Genomic DNA, 22,697 nt, shown 5'->3' with positions numbered 1-22,697 from the left:
CAACCGGGTAAATTTTAAAAAAGGCGCTGAAATTTATTGGAAATAAGATAGAGAAATAAAAAAGGACGAAAGAACTGTAAGCACTACAAAATCACAAAAAGTATTTTATTTAAAGCTGATAAGAAAATGCAATCGATGTCTCCACGTTTTATTTACCCCAGCAATAATTTTAGGTTATATTGACGAAATTAGTTTGGACTACGTAAACATGGGAGGTCTTGTATTACACTGTCACCAACTACTCTAGTCATTAAATATATTAAATTTCCTAACTCAGCATATTTCAATCAGTTAACAACTGCTCAATTCATATCATACCCTGTGCCTATGCTAGCGTCATTCTGGAGGATTTTTGAACTGTTATTTAGTGCTGAAAATAGGACACTTTCAAGCTTCTCCCACATGAGACGGTTCTCCTCACCTCTACCCTCCATATTATATAGTATCGTTATATAGATAATAACAATAAAACAGAATAGTTTGTCAATACCGGAGACAGGTAAAATTTTACCATTACTACATTACCTTTTAAAATGTTTCATTACTGTAAAAAAAAAACATAGGTTGTTTTGATAACTTTATTATGCACATTTATACGATTAGATCCATATGTAAAGAAACAAAACAACAACATTTTATAAATCATATTGTAATGTGAGTTATGATTTTTCAATATATAACTTAAATACATACTGTGTCCAAAATAATTGCATCTATGTATCCATTTTTTTTCTCTCTCATACAATTGTCACTGTCATATTAAAGAATGTCTTCAGACAAATAAACAAAAAAGAAAAATATACAATCTATGAACAAAAGTTTTTACACTACATAAGTAATAGAACTTAAATGTTGCCAATTAATAAATACAAACTACTCTTTATGGCATATCAAATATGGCATTTAAATACAAAATCAAATAAATACATTGACTATATATATGTGTGTTGCTTTTATTCAAGAGGTTTCTTTCAGTGTTATTTAAAAAAAATGTCTATGTCTGTTATTATGTCTATTTTTTTCCATCTAATTGCGATGAAACTTGGCATAGTTCTTTATGGAACTCCAGCGAATGTGTCTGTCATAGTACCATCAACACTAATATGTCTAGTTTTCGCTCTAGATGAGTGCACTAGCGCGTACGGCGCCACCATGTTCCGTCATGAGGTCGATGTCTCAATCGTGACGCTCAGGCTCGTGCGTAATTTATAATCGGAAAGTCCTTTTCAATTTATGCCCATATATAGTACGGACAAGTGCGTACAGTAAACCTGCATACGGATGCATTATGCATCAGTCATTCATTTTCGTGTCAGTTCTTTTACCGCCATCAGCAAGGCCTTGCGTACTTGCATAAGATCATTTATACCATACCTTCTATCAGTGAGTTTGAGCTTACCAATAATTAGTTACTCAAATCATTAGAGTTGTTATCACTATCATAAGAAGCCCGAACACACTGCACATCCTTTTTTTGGTCCTTCGAGCCGGATTTAAGCCGACGATCTATAGATAGCTGATAGATAAAGCATTCGTATGTAATAAAATGCGCGCAATTGCCCGTACACGTATTGTTATGTGACATTTATATGGATTTATTTTTTAAATTGGTATACAGTCAATAGATTTGCCACGATAAGTGGTTTAATTATGACCGGCTAACTCAATGAAATTCAATGAAAGCCAGGGTTAGTTTCAGTTTTTCAAGCGATCACTTTCAATTACAATTATGTATCTATGAGTGTGAAGTGTTTTATTCAGTACAATAAGACTAGTAATGGAGGGAAAAAGTGGGTAATAGTTGTCGTGCATTCTGCTGTGAAGGGTGGGACTGCCGTTGTACTTTACAATTGACAGGCTTTAAGTGATGTCTATGGACTCCAGCAATCACCGGGCGGGCCGTGAGCTCGTTCACACATCTATGCTATGAATGAAAAGGTGACTTTACCACATCTGGAATATAAATGTTGATCTTCACATATTGTTAAGTACATTTCTTCCACAACAAATAGTTTCTGTAATATTCATTCGCTCAGATCAAAATAACATTAATGATAATGACAATATAATATATTAACTTCGACTACGTTCAATAAAGCTCAAAATCGTAACGACGAACGCGTGTCGTGGGACGGACGTATACCCGTCTCTGTCGCTCGGCCGGTTGTTGTTGCGGCGAGAGCGAGACAGCCTCACTTCCCGTTCCACTCGCTGATGCGTCCGTTCTCGAACGCTAAGCTTTTGCGCGGCAAAGGGACCAGAGTACCTCGCTTCACTATGCCCATGTCTTCGCCTGGATAGTACTGAGAAAAAAAAACAATTATAATTAAGTATTCATTTAAAAAAATATATTTTTAATTGTTTAAATGGGTGTACGAGCTCACAGCCCACCTGGTGTTAAGTGGTTACTGGAGCCCATAGACATCTACAACGTAAATGCGGCACCCACCTTGAGATATAAGTACTAAAATCTCAGTATAGTTACAACGGCTGCCCTACCCTTCAGACCGAAACGCATTACTGCTTCACGGCAGAAACAGGCAGGGCAGGGTGTTGATGTCTATGGACCTCAGTAACCTTGAACACCAGGCGGGCCATGACCTCGTTCACTTGTCTAAGCAATAAATAAAACACAGGTTCGAGCGTACCTGACACTGAGACACGAACTTCAGGACATCGGCACGTATGAACTCATTGTCCTCTTTGATTTTGTCCAGCCTGGGGAAGGAACAAATTTTAGTTTCATTTGTATTAATCGTTTTCCTTTTTAGGCGACTTCAAAAAAGGAGGTTCTCTCAATTCGACCGTATGCTTTTTTTTTATGTACGTTACCTCATAAATTTTGGATCGATTTTGATGATTTCTTACTGATGGTAGGACCTCTTGTGAGTCCGCGCGGGTAGGTACCACCACTCCTGCATATTTCTGCCGTGAAGGCAGTAATGCGTTTCGGTTTGAAGGGCGCGGCAGCCGTTGTAATTATAGTTGAGACTTTAGAACTTATCTCGAGGTGGGTGGCGCATTTACTTTGTAGATGTCTATGGGCTCCAGTAACCACTTAGCACCAAGAGGGCTGTGAGCTCGTCCACCCACCTAAGAAATAAAAATAAAAAAAAATTTTTTTATTAGAAAGCTGACGCTTCCCGTGTGGTCCCATTTCAATTTAGTCCAGTTCTCACAATGGTATCCACGAGAAAACCATATATATATGTCTTAAATTTGCATTAAGTAGTATTACTAGAATTTAGTTGATATCCACTTGTAGTGGAGTGGTTGTTGACTCATGTTGACTCATTAATACTCATGAGTACTCACACGTCTGGCGCCGCCACGCAGCCCACCACGCTGCCGCACACGGACTCGCAAAGCGCCTCGTCGAATAGCGGGATGCCGAACTGCAGGTCCAGTATCGTCCATTTCTGAAATGGAAATTGTCAAATTATCCTTCAATTTCCTTCTATATCCTTCAATTTCAAAAGTAGACAGCGGCTTGGCTCTGCCCCTGGCATTCCTGAAGTCCATGGGCGACGGTAACCATTCACCATCAGGTGGTCCGTGTGCTCGTTAACGGCGAAATTGTGGATGCACACACTTCGAAACGAAGCGACAACAGTCTGGCAATACTAGCAGTGTAATGACTAGCCAGACTTTTTGGCGGGAACGCGAGGAGTGAAGTTGTGTGATTTGTTTTATTTTGTCTATTTAGTGTTTCTTCGGGTTTAAATGTGTAATAATGGTGGTTTATTAACTGTTTAGTATCTGTGAAAGTGCACAAATATGGGAAAATAAAACATAGCCGCTGGACGTAGCTTCTCGGGATCCTCTAAAAAGTCAACTGAAAAAATCTCAGTAAATAATAATCACTGTTTTACTGAGATTATATTTCATCCCATATCATCTCATCTCATTTCAATTAATTTCATCCCAGTTGATTAATGTCTCAAATTAATCATCTTCATTTCATTTCATTGCACTCCATATTATCATTTTTCATAAAAATAAGAATTTAAATTAAAATAAGAATTGACTTAAAGGTCTTAGTTACCAGGTCATAAAAACCTTTAAAAAAAATGACAAGGCAACTAGTGGGCTCACCTCTGGCCTGCAGGCTTCGTCGTCGGAGACGTGCGCCGTGTCGACGCCGCTGTCCCCCTCGGCCGCGGACACCTCGCTCAGCTTGTCGCTCAGCTGCGTGAACATCGATATCGTCTCCTCGGCCGGACTCAGGAGCTCGCCGAGCCGGTCCATCGACTTACTCGAGTGCACCGGCGCGACATCACTACACATCGAACTCTTCATATCGATATTATCGTTGACCAACACTATGTCGACTATCGATTCTTTACTCGAATTGTCCTTGGTTAGTTTCGAATCGATATCGTCGCGTGCCGGCGTTGGATTATTTAAGGAGTCGTCGTTGGAATGCTTTAAGTCTTCGAAGCTCGCGGAGGTGGAATGTATGGGGACGAGGTCGTCGTCGGCGGGGGCGGTCCTGGGGGGTTCGCTGGCGTCGAGGTAGTCCAGCTCCTCGCGGAGGAGGCGGCCGCCGTCGGCGCTGGTGAAGCCGTTGGCCGGCGAGCCGTGCGCGCTGGGCCCGGTCGGCGTCACGGCAAAGTGCGACTCTATGGGCGACCGGAGCCGCGCGCTGTGGTCCGCGGGCGACGTGTCGGGGACCGGTTTCGCGATGCCGCATATTTCTTTCTTCTTGCGTTGTGGCACTAGAAATATTATTTATTTATTACATTTTATGTATTATTTACTGGGATGGATTTCATGCCTAAAGTATTCTCTACCTACCTATATTTATAAACAGGCAAAAACAATGCAGCTACTTATTATTTGGCTATTGCATAAATGAGTGGTTGAGTTCACGATCCAACACAAATACTCTAAGGTATTCGGAACGTCTCTAATATATATATATACGCTGGTAACCATTTGTTGTTCTATAATTAGCTTGTTGTTGCTTGACATTGTATTGACATTTCTTTTCTTTTTAATATGACATGACATTTATTAGACATTTTTATTAATATTTCAACAAATAGTACTGTTTTTTTTATTATATATATATAAATGAATTGCTGTTCGTTAGTCTCGCTAAAACTCGAGAACGGCTGGACCGATTTGGCTAATTATGGTCTTGAATTATTTGTGGAAGTCCAGAGAAGGTTTAAAAGGTAGATAAATAAATATAAAAATGCTCGGAATTAAATAAAATAACAATTTTGTTTTTTCCTTTGATGTGTCCCCCGTCGGACGGATTCTTTTGTTTGTTTTAAGTTTATTTTATACAAAAGTTTAGGTCTTTTATTTATCGATTGAGGCACTACGAAGTCTGCCGGATCAGCTAATACAGAATAAAAATTCGTTTGCGTTAGAGTTGTGGAGCGAGCGACGTCAGCGGCGGCGGCACTCACCCAGCTGCACGGCGGCGGGCGGGCTGGCGCAGCCCAGGTCGGGCACCCCGATGTCGGCCAGCGTCACGTAGCCGGCGGAGCGCTGCAGCCGGAGCCTCCGCGCCAGCCGCCGCAGCCCCGCGTGCTGAGCCCAAAACACTTGGTTCTCTGCGAGAGGTTCGTTGCTTGTTTACATATAGAAGACTTTTAGAAGTCGTCGTGGCCTAAAGGATAAGACGTTCGGTGCATTCGTGTTGAAGCGATGCACCGGTGTTCGAATCCCGCAGGCGGGTACCAATTTTTCTAATGAAATACGTACTCAACAAATGTACACGATTGACTTCCACGGTGAAGGAATAACATCGTGTAATAAAAATCAAAGCCGCAAAATTATAATTTGCGTAATTACTGGTGGCAGGAAAACTTGTGAGTCCGTACGGGTAGGTACCACCGCCCTGCCTAATTCTGCCGTGAAGCAGTAATGCGTTTCGGTTTGAAGGGTGGGGCAGCTGTTGTAACTATACTTGAGACCTTAGAACTTATATCTCAAAGTGGGTGGCGCATTTACGTTGTAGATGTCCATGGGCTCCAGTAACCACTTAACACCAGGTGGGCTGTGAGCTCGTCCACCCATATAAGCAATTATATTTATTAAGTAAATTTTAATTTCTAAAGTTCATAGGCGTATCAATGTATTAGATACCTGTGAGAGGGTCATCTTCAGGCGGGAACATGAGGTGCCGCAGTCCAGCCGCGGCCCTGACCCCCATGGCCTGCAGCAGCACGGGGGCGCGGCGCAGGGCCGTGTTGGCGGCGGCGAGCGCGGCGGCCGCGGGCAGGCACGAGGCCACGCCCCCCGAGCTCTCCACCGCGCACTCCGCGCCCCACCACCACACCCCCAGCCGGGAGTAGCCCAGCAGCAGACGGGGCATGCTGCGCAGGAAGCTCCCTGGACGACACACGACCATAGTGCAATGTCTTCACACACTATATTAGTTTGGCTTCCACGGGGATGAGCCCGGAGGGGAGGTCCGGTCACCGTCCTCGTCGAACCCGTCGCTTGCGACAAAGGGCTCAACGAGCGAATCAACCCATTGACACAGCCCACTGAGTTTCTCGCCGGATCTTCTCAGTTGGTCGCGTTTCCGATCCGGTGGTAGATTCTGCGAAGCACTGCTCTTGCTAGGGTCAGTGTTAGCATTACTCCGGTTTGAGCCCCGTGAGCTCACCTACTAGTTAAGGTTTCGCTGAATAGCCTCTCAAGGCTATCTCAGCTTAGATAAGAAAAAAAAGGGGGTGGTGAGTGGGTTTGGTAAGATAATCGTATTCAATAATATATTTGAACATGAGCATATTAAGTTTTTATAAATAAAATGAGTGAAACGTTTACTTTGCTTACACACCTGCTTACTTCCATACTACCTGGAGCCACTGCGGTCATCCACAGTGCGCTTCCAGAGATCTTTTTTGCCACGCACCATCCGGCTATGGAATGAGCTCCCCTCCACGGTATTTCCTGAGCGCTATGACATGTCCTTCTTCAAACGAGGCTTATGGAGAGTATTAAGCGGTAGTCAGCGGCTTGGCTCTGCCCCTGGCATTGCTGAAGTCCATGGGCGACGGTAACCACTCACCATCAGGTGGGCCGTATGCTCGTCTGCCTACAAGGGCAATAAAAATAAAATAAAATAAAAACACCCTCATCCGGTCTCTTCCCCCATAACATTGTATAACCATATGTACCGTAGGTTGGGGGGAATTGGGACCCTCTCCAAATCCAACACAAATTTTCAATGGTTTTTCTTAGGGTAACACCAATAAAATCGAGGTTAAAATGGTTCCGGAGGCCTTAATTTTTATATACGATGCATTATTATTATACTGTGTTCATTACAAAATATACACAAAAACTGAAAAAACTAGCCTTTCCCGATTCACCTTTGCTTTGGAGTGAATCAGGTTAAATAATGGAGACAATAGAATATTTCGATAGGGCTGACACTATTTAGTTGTTAGGTGGGCACCTAACTTTAGGTAATTAGCTTTTTAACATCTTTAATGAGTTACAAAACTTTGATGACAAAATCAAACTATTTATTTATTTATTTAATATTCTTAAACACTAAATAAGTCATTTTTAGTTCAACAAAGTTAAATCTCTATAAACTCAACAAAAGTATTGTGACAGATTTGTCCCTATTCTACCTCTAGTCCCTATTCCCCCCAATCTACTGTACGTTACAAGAAACTTTCTGTATTTTTTTTTAATAGTACAATAGAAAGCTTCGTGCAAGCAATACCGATATTAGTTTACGAATGATGAAGTTTCGTTTATAAATATATTGCTATCTCTCTCGCACGGTCGCGTCTTGATGGCTTAGACTTGAGGACTATTACTTTGTTAATATGCTTCTTTAAACGTACCTTTTTTGAGGAGTAGCGTGGGGGGTCCGTACCCGGCAACGTGGTAGATGTAGAGCCTCATCCAGGGGGAGTGCGCCTCGGGGGGCGCGGGCCCCACCAGCGGCAGGCCCCCCGCCGCCGCCCCCGCGCGCGCCTCGCGGCACAGCGGCGCTGTGGCTATAGCTGCCCTGGGGCACCACCACGGTTTACAAATTCGATTCGATTCGATGAATTTATAGACCAACGTTTTTACATTTTATATGAAGCGGCAGTTAATGTATTGATTCTGACTCGAGAGTTTGACTTTAAAGAATCACAGTTGGCAGCTTATTAGCAGTATATTGACATTGTTACTAATAATAAAAAGTCATCGTGGTCTAAAGGATAAGACGTCCGATGTTCGAATCCCGCAGGCGGGTACCAATTTTTCTAATGAAATACGTACTCAACAAATGTTCACGATTGACTTCCACGGTGAAGGAATAACATCGTGTAATAAAAATCAAACCCGCAAAATTATAATTTGCGTAATTACTGGTGGTAGGACCTCTTGTGAGTCCGCGCGGGTGGGTACCACCACCCTGCCTGTTTCTGCCGTGAAGCAGTAATGCGTTTCGGTTTGAAGGGCGGGGCAGCCGTTGTAACTATACTGAACTCTAAGAGGAACTCATATCTCAAGGTGTGTGGCAACATTTACGGGGTAGACGTCTATGAGTTTCGATAACCACTTAACACCAGGTGGGTTGTGAGCTCGTCACCTATACATGCAATAAAAAAAAAAAGTTTGACTTTAAACAATCATGGTTGGCAGTTTATTAGCAGTGCATTGACATTGTTATTAACAAAAAAAACTTATTACATTTTTAAGTTACCTGTATTTAGTAGCGAGGAGCCTGGTCCTGGACTGATGTCCTAGGGCGTGCAACGCTTCGCACCGCAGCAGGTCGAGGGGCCTCAGCTTGGGGCGGAGCACCCGCAGTGCAGTCCGGAGACACGCCGCCGCCGCCAAGTACCGCCGGGCTTCGCCCTCTATCTCTGGATCTGCTACGACCTTAGTAAGAAATTAATTCACCAATGAAAAACCATACTGACAATATTATATTAATATTGTCAGTATGGTAATATTTATAATATTAATATTATAAGACTGAAATCAAAGTGTATCTGTACATTCAAGATAAAAGGTAAAAGAATTGGTCTTGAAGCATAAATACCGATAACAAACCAATCTAATGCTATTGAATTAAATTGTAGAATACATTATTCGTTAGCCGGTCGAAAATAAATACATATATTTTTTACTGATGGTAGGACCTCTTGTGATTCCGCAAGGGTAGGTACCACCACCCTGCCTATTTCTACCGTAAAGCAGTAATGCGTTTCGGTCTGGGGCAGCCGTAGTAACCATACTGAGACCTTAGAACTTATATCTCAAAGTGGGTGGCGCATTTACGTTGTAGATGTCTATGGGCTCCAGTAACCACTTAACGCCAGGTGGGCTGTGAGCTCGTCCACCCAACTAAGCAATAAAAAAAAGGATGTATATGTAATTCTCTAATACTCTTGACGAGCTTTTTGGATGCAGCTTTTTCCACGTGTACACTCCCTTGAACATACCTTGTCTAGTTCCAACAGCAGGCTGTCTAAGCTTTCGTCGCTCAGCTTTCCGACTTCGAATAGAGTCACGGCGTGACTTTTTAGATCCTGAAACAAAAGCGAATCTCTTGAAATTCTCTTCCAAAATTCTTGTTTTTTTTGTAAACTCCAAAAATTTAATTGAAGAATTGTAATATTTATATTTCGATTTTAATACTTTCAGCCTTAAAGCGCACATCATAGAGTTTAAAGTATACGCTTGCTTTAAAACAAACGGAAAGTGTACTTTGATCTTTTCTAGCTCAAAATTTAAATTGATTTTTTTTTATTTTTTTTTTATTAAAAACTGATAGAATAAAATATATTTATAAATCGTTCAAAGTATAAAACTCATTTTCTTAAATGCTTAGTTAGGCCACTTCAATTCTAAAGGTCCGATATTTTAAAGGTATTCAATATATTCGTATGTTACCGGTGACAGAGATCAGTGGAGAGGACCAGAGGAGACCTTCACTTGAGAAGGGGTCCATATTCAATAACAAAAAACAAACTCATACCAGCATTTAGACAATAAGCAAAACATTAATAATGTTACGCCGGTAAGAGTAACTCCATCTATCGCCGAATAGTCGAACGAATATCGAAGGATCTAGAACGCTCGAGAAGTACAACGCCATCTATTGTCAGATAGCGGGAACTACCACTAGAGATGTGTGAAATATTCTCGATAATTCTATGGATGAGGTATCGGCTATAAAAGCGTTGCAGAGATGGCACGCAGTCAGTTAATAATCGGAACTACTCGAAGCGAAACAGCGAACGGATCACCTGAAGCGAAGCGGAACAAGCAAATTTATAGTTTTAAAGTGTTTGTTGACTGTTTTAAAGTGCTTGTGAAGTGTTTAAGTGTTCTAAATGTTGAATACAGTTTTTTAGTTGTAGTTTGGTAGAATTTTATTTATCCCGAACCCCAGCGCGTAACAATAAATAACTAAACATTAACAAATCAATACCACATTTGAAATGGAAATTAAGGATAAGGAAATACAGGATTTTTTTTATTGAAATTTTATTATACCGGTGACAGATTGCCCATCATCAGATACGCGGCGAGTGTCGAGTCAAACAGCACGGCTACCCGACGGCCACCGCCCCCGGATCCCTCAGGAGTTTCATGCATCTGCAAACAAATAAGAACAATCCAGAATAAAATTGTGCCAAAATACGTTTTCTAGCTCTAGCAATTCTGATTATAAGGAAAAGCTTAGGGTTTAGACTTTTTAGCGGGAACGCGAGGAATGAAGTTGTGTGATTTGTTTTATTTCGTCTATTTAGTGTTTCTTCAGGTTTAAATTTGTAATAAGGGTGGTGTGGGAAAATGAAACAAAGCCGCTGGACGTAACTTTTCGGGATCCTCCAAAAAGTCCTCTGAAAAAATCACAGTAAATGACCACCATTTTACTGAAATTATATTTCATCCCAAGTCATCTCATCTCGTTTCACTTCATTTCATTTCACTCATTATAATTTTTCATAAAAATAAGAATATAAATTAAAATAAGACATGCCTTAAAGGTCTCAGTTACCAGGTCATAAAAGCCCTTAAAAAAAGCTTAGGGTCTGTTTTCGTGCCCTGGTTACACCGATCATTATCTATCTATTAGGTCATATCTTATTTTAATTTATATTTTTATAATTGTGAAAAATTATAATATGGAGTGAAATGTAATGAAATGAAATGAAATGAGATGAGATGATATGGGATGAAATAAAATCTCAGTAAAATGGTGGTCATTTACTGAGATTTTTTCAGTGGCTTTTTGGAGGATCGCGAGAAGTTTACGTCCAGCGACTTTGTTTCATTTTCCCACATTTGGGTTCATTCACAGATGCTAAACAATTAATAAACCACTGTGATTACACATTTAAACCTGAAGAAACACTAAATAGACAAAAAAAAACCAAATCACACAACTTCACTCCTCGCGTTCCCGCCAAAAAGTTTCTAAGGGTCAATTTTTTAAGGGATTTTATGACCTGGTTACTCTAAAGCCTTGTTCGGACTAGGCGAGTAATTTAGTCGAATACCGAGTAATTTAGTGGTTAAACAACTCGCTACTCGCCCGAAAAAATAGAACAAAATGGATTGACTTGACTAAATTATTTACTAACCTACTCGACTAAATTTTTGGCTACTAAATTACTCGGTACTCGATTAAAATACTCGCCTAGTCCGAACAAGGCTTAAGGGTCAATACTTCGAGAATATGGACAGATGATGCCGAGCTGTCACCATAGACTAATAATGACAAATAGTGATTTTTACTGGTGGTAGGACCACTTGTGAGTCCGCGCGGGTAGGTACCACCGCCCTGCCTATTTCTGCCGTGAAGCAGTAATGCGTTTCGGTTTGAAGGGTGGGGCAGCCGTTGTAACTATACTGAGACCTTAGAACTTGTATCTCAAGGTGGGTGGCGCGTCTACGTTGTAGATGTCTATGGGCTCCAGTAACCACTTAACACCAGGTGGGCTGTGAGCTCGTCCACCAATCTAAGCAATAAAAATAAATAAAAAATTGTTCCATTTTCAAATTCAAATTTTTGAATCTTCCGCCAACTTGTTCGGTGACAGCGCTACCAACTGAGTGCGACACTAGCGCCACACGTTGCCGCAGCATGTGCAACATTTTGAAAGTAAAAAAAATAAGAGACATACATTATCACTGCGGTTAGCAGTCAGTTTGTGTTTCTTAAAAAGTTTAAACTTCATTAACCCTTAGCCAGCGCACTGTGGTTGTATCTTGAAAGCATTCTAGTAAGACAGATTCATGATGTAATTGCAGTATCTTGATCCTCATTCTTGTCCACAAATTCTTCCTACAAGCTTTCTAATCTAATACTCAACTCAGATGTGAGTGACCAAACGATCGATTTTTAATTAAAAACATAACCTTTATTACAATAGCAATAAAGTTGGTTTTTGTATTTTCGGACGTATTTGTTGTTCGAACCTTGCCGTTTCGAATTAAAAGCACACACCTGTTTGGAAGTAGATGGGGCGTCTTTCAGAAGCACCGGTTCCATTTGCAGGGTTTCCTCATCGACTCCCGGGTCAAAGGTCAGAGGTGTTATTTGTCGGTACCTGTGCAAAGAATATGCTCATCCATATACAAAAAAAACTATATTAATATATAAATCTACAGTGGTTTTTACGGATGTTCCGTTATAACTACTGAACCATGCATCCGATTGACTTGAAACTTGGTATCCATGTAGAAAATACATGTACTTAATGGATAGGTTAATATTTATATGAGTGTTGGACTCCCTAATAATAATGATAATAAATAATAATGTTAATTAATTTAAAAAAAAAGACTTTAAAATGGTCATATCTACATCGATTATTAGAATAGTTGAAATCGTTGAATAGTTATTATTAATAACATTAGACTCTAATGGCGTTATCTCTTTTAATACACGAATATATGGAACTGAAACAAGTTTACGTGACTTTGCATTCCATTAGCTAAACCAGCGGCTCTCAACCAACGTGTCCTGACACATCAGTGAGTTGCAAGGGTATATTCAAGTGTGTCGTGATATTTACGGCGCGGCAGCCTTTGTAACTATACTGAGATCTAAGAACTCATATCTCAAGGTGGGTGGCGGCATTTACGTTGTAGATGTCTATGGGCATAAAGGACTAGGCTTCGGCCTTAATGAAATTTTTATTTCAGGATATAATATAAATCATACAAGACCTGGCTTCGGCTTTATTGAAAATTTATTTCAGAAATTATATAAAACAGAAAAGGCTGTATGGGCTTAGATCCCCTTGCCTCCACTAATAAAGAAAAAAATTACAAAAAGAAAAAATGTCTATGGGCTCCAGTAACCTAATATCAGGTGGGCAGATCAACCACACATCAAGCAATAAAAAAATCTTTTTTTTGTTTTTTTTGAGCTTTCTTCTCGAATTTGCACAGAATATGTTAGTGCGTCGCTAAGTCACACTCACGGCGGATGGGTGTGTGTCGTGACCGCGTCGCTCCAGGAGGGGTGCGGCGGGGAGACGGGCGGGGGGTGCAGGTTGTTCGCGAACCCGAGCCGGCAGTACAGCGAAACCGCTTGCTTCACCAGCTCGCAGTCAACCTTTGATTAAAGCAAGTTTCATCCATCTTCATCATTTGAGAGTCCATCTTGTGTCGAGTGATTATCGGATAACATTGAAGTCGTCGTGGCCTAAAGGATAAGACGTCCGGTGCATTGGTATCAAGTGATGCACCGATGTTCGAATCCCGCAGGCGGGTACCAATTTTTCTAATGAAATACGAACTTAACAAATGTTTACGATTGACTTTCACGGTGACGGTGTAATAATGGTGTAATAAAAATCAAACCCGCAAAATTATAAGTTGCATAGTTACTGGTAGTAGGACCTCTTGTGAGTCCGCACGGGTAGGTACCACCACCCTGCCTATTTCTGCCGTGAAGCAGTAATGCGTTTCGGTTTGAAGGGCGCAGCAGCCGTTGTGCTCTAATAACTGAGACCTTACAACTCATATCTCAAGGCGGTATTTACGTTGTAGGTGTCTGTCGGTAAAATAAAAAGCGTGTCAAGGTACATCTCCTACCGACCTGGAGGACGGCAGCAAGTTCCCCGACCCCGGTGTGCTCGTCGATGGAAACGAACACCTTGTACAGCAAGGTCTCGAAGTAGTCCCCGGCCACACGGTTCATGACGAAGCCCTTCAACGGAGGGACGGACACCTTATCAGCCGCCGTTATAGGCACGTCCACGTACACCAGACCCCGTCTGCGAACGACATCAGGTTTTCAGGGTCATTGAATTTTGCAGTACCGAGACGGCCGACGTTTCAGAGCCTTCGATTCGCCTCGAAGACTCCGTCGAACGGGCGTCCTTGGGGTGAGCTGCGCCGTCTGGTTGTAGTGTTGACAGCGGTAACTTCCTATCTCATCCGGGTTTTGACCTCGGAGGGGATCGGACGCTTGGGCGAAGAGTGCAGGGGAGTCGTTTAGTAGGTAGGGCCCTGAAAACATCCTTGGGCCCACGGTTTCCCAGTTGCAGACCAGCCCCACATATCCCGCGCGCCCCCTAGGCCCCTAGGGGTTCCCGCCCCTCGTAGGAAGTTCGGCTCTGGGCCCGAAAAAAAAAGCAACATAGTTGTTAGGCCGGACAGCCGAGATTTAGATCGTGTTTCAAGATGGGTTGCGGAGTCCACATTGCCATGTTTATGGACTCTTTAATACCAAGTGGACCAGCTCTGTTACCGGTCTATGTAAGATAAAATTATTCTGCGTCACAAATACTTCACAATCAAATCTTCATCAAGATTTAGGTGTGGCCCAAAACTTTAGAGATATAGTCCTAACCAAAAACCAGCTTAACCAGAACTTGAACGCTTATATTCAACTTATTATCTACACAGTATGAGATTTTCGAGAAATGAGTACTTTAATGCCCAAGCTATAGCGGTTATGTAATATGTAAAGACTCACTGTCCCACAGTGAGAAGATTGAATCAGTTAAATACAGTACACATACGATTTTCATATATAGTATTACATTTATTCAAGTCAGCTGTGAACATCGTATCGCTGATGTCCATGGACAAAAAATATCAATTTTAACAACTAAGCCCCTAGCTGGAACTGCGTCGTAACTTCTTTTAATTATCCGCAATATGAGCGCTTATGATAAGACAATAGTCGTAAATGAATTGCAAAGGGAACATTTTATTCGGCTAAGGTCCGTTGATACGTAAAAGGACACATAAACAAAATCAAATTTATCAAAAAAAAACAACCAAAACCAACATTGACATAACAAAAACTTCAAACTTTAACCTCCTTGTATAACAAAAAAAAAAACTTGTGAACTCACCTGTACAGGCTCTTAACGATGTTATAGTCGAGTGTACCTGCAGTCTGTGACCCTCGATCGATCAGTACGTCAATGACGGCCACTTCACTCTCACTCAGCGGCTGTCATGCAAACACACAACAAGCTGTATAATATCCAAACTAATGTGTTAACATCATTGCAGTGAAATGTGTTTAGTAATAACCTCGTAAATTTCATAGACGACAATATTTCCATTTCAGATTGTATAAACAATAAATCTTACACTTAAGCACGGTGTTGCCAGGGCAGTATCGAGGTATTTTCTTTCCCCTTAAAAAAAAATTTTTATATCGATTTTTCAAAAATTTACACCATTGTTAATTAACTAACTTTTTTCCAATCTCTGTTTTTATAAATTACGGTATAAAAGTTTCAATAATTCATCTATAATTTTTTCCCTTCGTGGAGCTCTTATCATTTAAGTACTTAATAAAGAAATGCAAAAAAAAATTTTTTACTTTATTATTTTGATAATTATAACTTTTTTTAATTAACAAAAAATTAAATTTCTAAAAAATGTTATGAAAAATAGTTTTTTTCCGTAATATCTTAATATTGCTGTTTTTTGCATCTACCATAGGTATTAATTAACATTTAAAAAATAAATTACGCTATTTGTTAAGAAATTGTTTATAAACAAATAAAGTATTTTGGGATTTTTTAAAAAAAATTATTTACCGTCTTATTGTATAGGAGAAATAATGTTTTTTTTTTAAAAAAATTTTCTTAAATAAATGTTTTAATTGTTTAAAATCGTTTTTTTCATATTTCAATTGTTTAAATAATTAGTTAAGAAATAAATGAAAACTGATCGATAGCAGAATGTAAATGAGGTAAGTATAAATTAAAACTAGTGTATTATTTAAACAAAATTATATATTTCTATGATTTATACGTAATTAGAAAGATATTTTATCATAGAACAAAAAAGTTTTTGGGTCCGTAGCTGTATCTATATTATTCATCAAATTATAAGCTATGAAATTTCAAAAAATATCAAAAAAATCTTAAATTTTTAAAAACAAATGCTTATAACTGATAAACAATAGTTACAGGATCGATTTTGAATTTATTTTAAAGATAAATAAATCCTTTATAAAATCTCTTATAGTTTCTCTTATAGTTTAAAAGTTATAACAATTTATAACTTGACAAATTATGTAACGGCTGTAATTTCATTATCATATAATATCTAAAAATGCTATAAAAAATACAAAAATTTTTTTTTCTATATTTTGTTATGTATGGTTGTTTTTGTAATTTTTTGTAGTTTTCGAAAAAAAATATAACGATAAATATTAATTTTTTATAACAAATTGTTAAGTTAATAAACAATGAAATTATTTATAAAAAAATGTATTTATTTGTCAATCCGCTGAGAAGAGTCAATGATGATTTTTAAGAAAAAAATAATTTCTTAACTAATTATTTAAACAATTGAAATATGAAAAAAACGATTTTAAACAATTAAAACATTTATTTAAGTTTTTTTTTTTTTTTTTTAAATCATTATTTCACCTATACAATAAGACGGTAAAAATTTTTTTTTAAAAAATCCCAAAATACTTTATTTGTTTATAAACAATTTCTTAACAAAAAGCGTAATTTATTTTTTTAAATATTAATTAATACCTATGGTAGATGCAAAAAACAGCAATATTAAGATATTACGGAAAAAACTATTTTTCATAACATTTTTTAGAAATTAAATTTTTTGTTAATTTAAAAAAATTATAATTATCAAAATAATAAAGAGGTTTTTTTCGTTCATGTGTTTAGATTACACCATAATTTATTCAAATTTTTAAATTGTTATTTAATACTATAAAAAAATTATCTTAGGTGATATACCGGCTTTTTAGACGGCGCGCCTATGCCGTAACGACCTCGCGGAGCGCTATTTTCAGCGTTAAAAAAATTTATAAATAATAGAGATAAAATTCCGGGAGTTGGGACTTTTTTATTGGAAATTTCCTCCTCTTTCAGGATCTTTTTTCAAAATTCCTTAAATATCATTATTTTAGAAATTATTAAGGAAAAACCAAATTCCTTTTTTTTTTAATCTTATTTTGTTCATAACAATCGCAATTTTTTATGTGCTAATAAGCCCTTAAAAAACATTTTTGTAGACATCATTCCGCATCCAATGAGCTATCGTACATATTTTTAGGAGCTTTATGTCTATTTAACACGTTTTTGAACTTGTTGACTAGACTTGTTGACTAGACTATATATATCTTGACACCGAATGGGACAAAATCATATTCGGAGCCTAGACCTATATTTTTTTTGACGTGACAACGTCTTATAATTCGATGGAGTCGGCTGCACGCACGAAAAACATGACTAATGCGGCGTTACCTCGCTCTGAGGCGTACATGTTTTCGTCAAGTATCAAGTTCAGTGAAAAGTGAATGTGGTGTCAATTGTTTATAGCAACGATAATTGCGATAATTGAAAAATGAAACCATTCCATCAGTATTTTCTTATGACGTTGTCACGTTCAACTATCCTCAGTAAACCGACTTTACAGACAACCGATTTTTTATTGCTTGGATGAGTGGACGAGCTCCCAGCCCACCTGATGTTAAGTGGTTACCGGAGCCCATAGACATCTACAACGTAAATACCGCCACCCACCTTGTGATATGAGTTATAAAGTCAGTATAGTTACAACGGCTGCCCCACCCTTCAAACAGAAACGCATTACTGCTTCACGACAGAAATAGGCAGGGTGGTGGGACCTACCCGTGCAGACTCAAAAGAGGTCCTACCATCAGTAATTACGCAAATTATAATTTTACGGGTTTGATTTTTATTACACGATGTTATTCCTTCACCGTGGAAGTCAATCGTGAACATTTGTTAAGTACTTATTTCATTAGAAAAATTAGTACTTGCCAGCGGGATTCGAACACCGTTGCATCACTCGATACGAACGTACCGGATGTCTTATCTTATAGGCCACGACGACTATATAATAAATCACATATCATCAATCGCTGAATGAATAAATGAAAGACAACAATCTGGAGATTAATAAGTGGACATGACTTTATTTAGCAATTTTAATAAAGTAAAAAGAAACACGTTTAAATAGCAAACCGAACTAACAATGAATTTAATATTTTTTGTATTCCTGTTGTTTTTATTCTCTACCTATTCGCTGGTAGTCTGCGTCTATTACAGACACGCGCGGACGGGCTCAAGCTCAGGGAAATTTCTAACACTAGCCCTAGCAAGAGCAGTGTTTTGCAGAATCTACCACCGGATCGGAATCGCGACCCACTGAAAAGACCCGGCGAGAAACTCAGTGGGCTGTGTCCATGGAATAATTCGCTCTTCGTCGTAATCGAAGAATTCGATCGAGTCGGTCTTTTCAGGTTAATCGGACGTTTTCAAGTTGGCAAAAATAACGTGATAGATTTCGTTACATACAAACTTACTTAAACATATTATTATATATATACCCAGCTACATGTACCTATAAACCTACTATACTATACCTGTGTATAAATATACCAAGGTAAATAAACGCAACTTAAAAATAAATGCTTTTGACAACTTTAAATGAATCAAGCAACATTAAGTATAATAATATGAGGTTTTTTTTTTTATAAAGCTGCTACAGCAATATTTTTTTGTTTTTTATTTTATTTTATTTTAAAATGAAGTTTGAGGTTATTACTGCTGTACATCTCCGTCATCGAATTTTATGTAAAGAATGCCTTCTTTGGCATTAAAGTTCATACGCTTGACTACATAGGCGGTACTCAATACAATTTCACCATCTCGAACAGTAATAATAATTCTGAACATCCTACCGAACAAGACCACGTACATTTCACAAGTGAGGGTCGTTCCATTTCTGGCCCTCTGCATTTTTTTGTATTCCGGTGATTCTTTCATTTTTATAATTACCATCCTTATCAAGTCGAAATATTGTTTGACTGTCAGCTTCTCATGGCCTGGCACGGGCACGCGTCTGTGTTTGTAATAATGATACACAGCTGCGAATATATCACGAAAATAGGGGGAAATTATATTAGGCGCGCTCGTTTCAGCTATGATTTCCGCTTGTAAATGTCTGAATAGATCAGCAATTTTCTGAATTATATCCCTTTTGTTTTGAAGTTCTTTGATGGCGTTCCTTCGACGCTCATTTCGGTCGGCATCTGATTGACGAGTCGGCTTACCTTTGGTTTTGGTCATAAAATACAACTGGTCTTCAATGTAAGTTGCGACGAATTCTAACATACTCAGGATATTTGTGAATGAGATATCTTTAGAAAAGTACAATTTAAACAGTTTTAATGTAAAATCTAACACTATCTGTAAAATTCCAGTTGAGTTAAGGTTTCTGATTATTTTCACCAAATACGCTATTTGGCCTGGTGATAAATTCTCGAAAATTCTTGTGAACGGTTCGCTGTTATTGCCGTAGAGAAGCTTCAAGAGCTGTTTAAGTAATTTCATGAACTTTTCAAATACCTCCTCGTCGGACTCTTCATTATCAACATTGGACTCTTTATTGTTTCTGTTCTCGCGTGGTGGTTGCCACGATCCAGTATTTTTTTTATCGCCATTTTCACGCGCCTTTTTTTCTTCTTCTTTTTGTTTCTGTTGTTTACGTTCTTCTTCAGCACGCATTTCAGCTTTGGTTTTTTCACTAGCATTTACTCCGACGTGCGCAGATACCAGAAGCATTTGTGTTTGTATTGCTGCAGTTTCTACAGCTTTTTTCACGGCTTTTTCTGACACTTTCTTTGCCACAATTTTTGTCATTTCTTCTGCAGTTAATTGCACTGACTTCTCAATCATCTCCTCCCCAATAGTTGCAGCAGCTTTTTTTACAGTGCCTTCTATGGTTTTTGCGACGGCCTTCGCCGGGACTTTACTGGCAACGCTAGAAACTCCTCCCATGCCAAAGCCACCTATACCGTCCATGGCGATTTTGAAACTTGCGGAACCCACAGAAGCCATTGGATTTTTGCCTGAAGCAATGTCTCTACCTATATTTGCACTTGACTCAAAAATACCTACAGGCTCGTTCTTAGCCGCAGAAACCAAGCCGTCTGTAATCATGCCTCCGTATACGCCTCCCAATGCAGCTCCTGCCGGTCCTGCGAGGCATCCAACTGCTCCTCCTGCTAGGACCGCCGATGTCCTTGTAGATTGATACATAGAATTGTTGCCTCCTTCCGTATCTCCAACGGCATAATGTACAACTCCTTTTACGTGGCCTACAACCGGAATCGAATCCAGTACGTTCGATATGAAATTCATTTTGTATTATATCGATTTAGTTACCTATGTCAACTCTTTATGAATAATGTCGTTAGCAAGATAATTGATACGTCAACTCTGCCTGTATAGTTGCAAGCTGATTTATCACGCAGTCCACCAAATGTGCGACCTTGGTACTTCTTGGGATCCCGCCGATTCTCTGTCGCTGGAGCCCTCGTCAGAATCGCTCATATCACAGTACCTATTTATAATTTCATTGAGTATTTCAACGCTCTCTGCTATGCCGGCTTCCTCTAACTTTGTAGCCAAGATAGAATTCTCAACTGGAAACTTCCCGTATTCGTCAATCAAGAATTGTATTGCAGATCTTTTCATAAGCACAGAGGTATCTAATCTAGTTCTGTATTCGCAGAGCGTTCCTTCTATGTTGCTTTGTATCGGTGTGATGGCATCAAATAAAAGAGAACCTACAATTTTCTTCTCTTCTGTTGTAAAAGTTGTTTTCTTTAAAGCGGTCTGGTATATTAAGTTGAGGGCATTCTCGGCCTTCGCGTCACTAGCTCTTGCCTTGTCTACGTCAGTGTAATCGTATTCCTTTAGTTTTTGTAGACATGCAATTAACCTATTCTTCAAAGACATCCCGGTTGGGTTGAGATTATCTGAAAACATAAAAATTCCAAGTTACATCTGCCCATTTGACATGTTTGTACGAACTCAAATGTTTCTGATGGCATGGGCAATATTTTTTTGGGCTCGGAGGTTAATGCGCTGCATATTCCCTGCACGGGTGGTATTGCGGGAATCAAACCTTTACAAGCAACCTCGTTGCTCCAACCAAGCAACCGATCTTCTCTGAGTAGAACTCGGAAAGTACAAGATTCGGCGTATGTGAATTGCGGTGCCACACTCCACCTGGATTTCGAGTTCAGAGTAAAAATAAAATCATGCAGTGTGATGGACTAGATAAGTACTAAATAAAATGCAATGCAATAATGAATTAAATTGTAAATGAAAAGAAATGATAAGAATACGACATGAGATGTAATGGTATATCTAGTATGTCCTTCGTATGTTTTTTTATTAAAAGATGTAATATATTCAATGAGTCTACATATACATCTGATACGTCGCGTTGATACTGACGAAATGCAAATATGTAGTATAGTATTACTTTTAATGGTCGTAGATAATATTTTTTTATTGATAATGTACCGAGCTGTTAGTAAATAGTCGTTGTAGTTAAACAGTTAAATGTTATTTAGTGCAACCTTAAGATAATTCATTAGAAGTCACGCCAAAAAACTTATCTTTATTCGAAACATCGTCACCGCCATGTTTGAACACAACAACGAATGTTAAGAATACTTAGGAATTAACTTACTTGAAATTCCGATAAAAACAGCAGAATTAGTATAAGTACTTTTACTGTTATACTATATATTATGGTACAACACGACAATGCCACAATTAAAAGAAATTAGCTTCGATTTTTTATTCTCCTCAAAAAACAGTGTGTACGAGCCAAAATCTAAATCCTGAATAACATAACATAACGCCGTCTGGCGTTGCAGTTCCGAACTAAAGTGACGTCAGAACGACGCCTGAGCATTGACTGATATTGGACGAATGGGAATGATAGACGCCATGTTATCGTACGTGCTTTGAATATAACTAGTGGCCCCGCAGTAGTCGAGATTCGACTTTAATTAATTGAAATTATAAGTTTAAACACTATTATGGTTCTATTGTCAAACACTATTATATTTCGATAATATAATCACAGTATTCGCCAAAACTGCACTATAGATCAATAATATTAAAGACTATCTACTTATCTATTTTCAATTCGACCACAGACTAAACAATAATAAAAGTTTCCCAATTGACAGTAAACAAAGAGTATATTTTTATGTATGACTGTGTCAAATACATGGTAGTGTGTGTAATGTTTTCTTTATTGATTTAAAGTATCTTTTATGCATTATTTAAAAAAAATATAAGCATTGTGCACTCCTTCTCTATATTCTAAGTGTGAGAAATTTCATACTCCTCCGTCCGCGCAATTTTCGTAAAAAGGGGTACAAAGTTTTTGCTTCACGTATTAGTAATAGATTTATAGCCAAG

At 38.8% G+C, this 22,697-nt stretch overlaps 2 protein-coding genes across 2 annotated transcripts; both read right to left on the bottom strand.

Annotated features, from left to right (window-relative positions):
• Positions 1–564: 564 nt before the first annotated feature.
• On the bottom strand, positions 565–15,522 carry LOC119628421 (protein FAM91A1; the record flags this gene model as incomplete). Its single annotated transcript, XM_062674132.1, has 15 exons — positions 565–2,303; positions 2,649–2,718; positions 3,316–3,419; positions 4,096–4,718; positions 5,421–5,567; positions 6,103–6,348; positions 7,824–7,990; positions 8,675–8,853; positions 9,420–9,506; positions 10,477–10,578; positions 12,437–12,539; positions 13,419–13,552; positions 14,039–14,216; positions 15,306–15,406; positions 15,490–15,522. Coding segments are annotated over 15 exons (2,385 nt in total), but the record flags the coding sequence as incomplete, so codon positions are not given.
• Positions 15,523–18,354: 2,832 nt separating this feature from the next.
• LOC119630853 (uncharacterized) lies at positions 18,355–22,483 on the bottom strand. Its single transcript, XM_038021397.2, has 2 exons — positions 21,955–22,483; positions 18,355–21,232 (listed from the first exon to the last, which is right to left on the bottom strand). Exon 2 carries the CDS (start codon positions 20,610–20,612, stop codon positions 19,011–19,013), a length of 1,602 nt encoding a protein of 533 aa, XP_037877325.1. The 5' UTR covers positions 20,613–21,232; positions 21,955–22,483; the 3' UTR covers positions 18,355–19,010.
• Between the last annotated feature and the right edge of the window lie 214 nt (positions 22,484–22,697).

Source organism: Bombyx mori, chromosome 19 (assembly GCF_030269925.1).
Source record: "Bombyx mori chromosome 19, ASM3026992v2".
In the NCBI taxonomy this organism is placed as follows: domain Eukaryota; kingdom Metazoa; phylum Arthropoda; class Insecta; order Lepidoptera; family Bombycidae; genus Bombyx; species Bombyx mori.
This window is presented reverse-complemented; position numbering and strand designations above follow the sequence as displayed.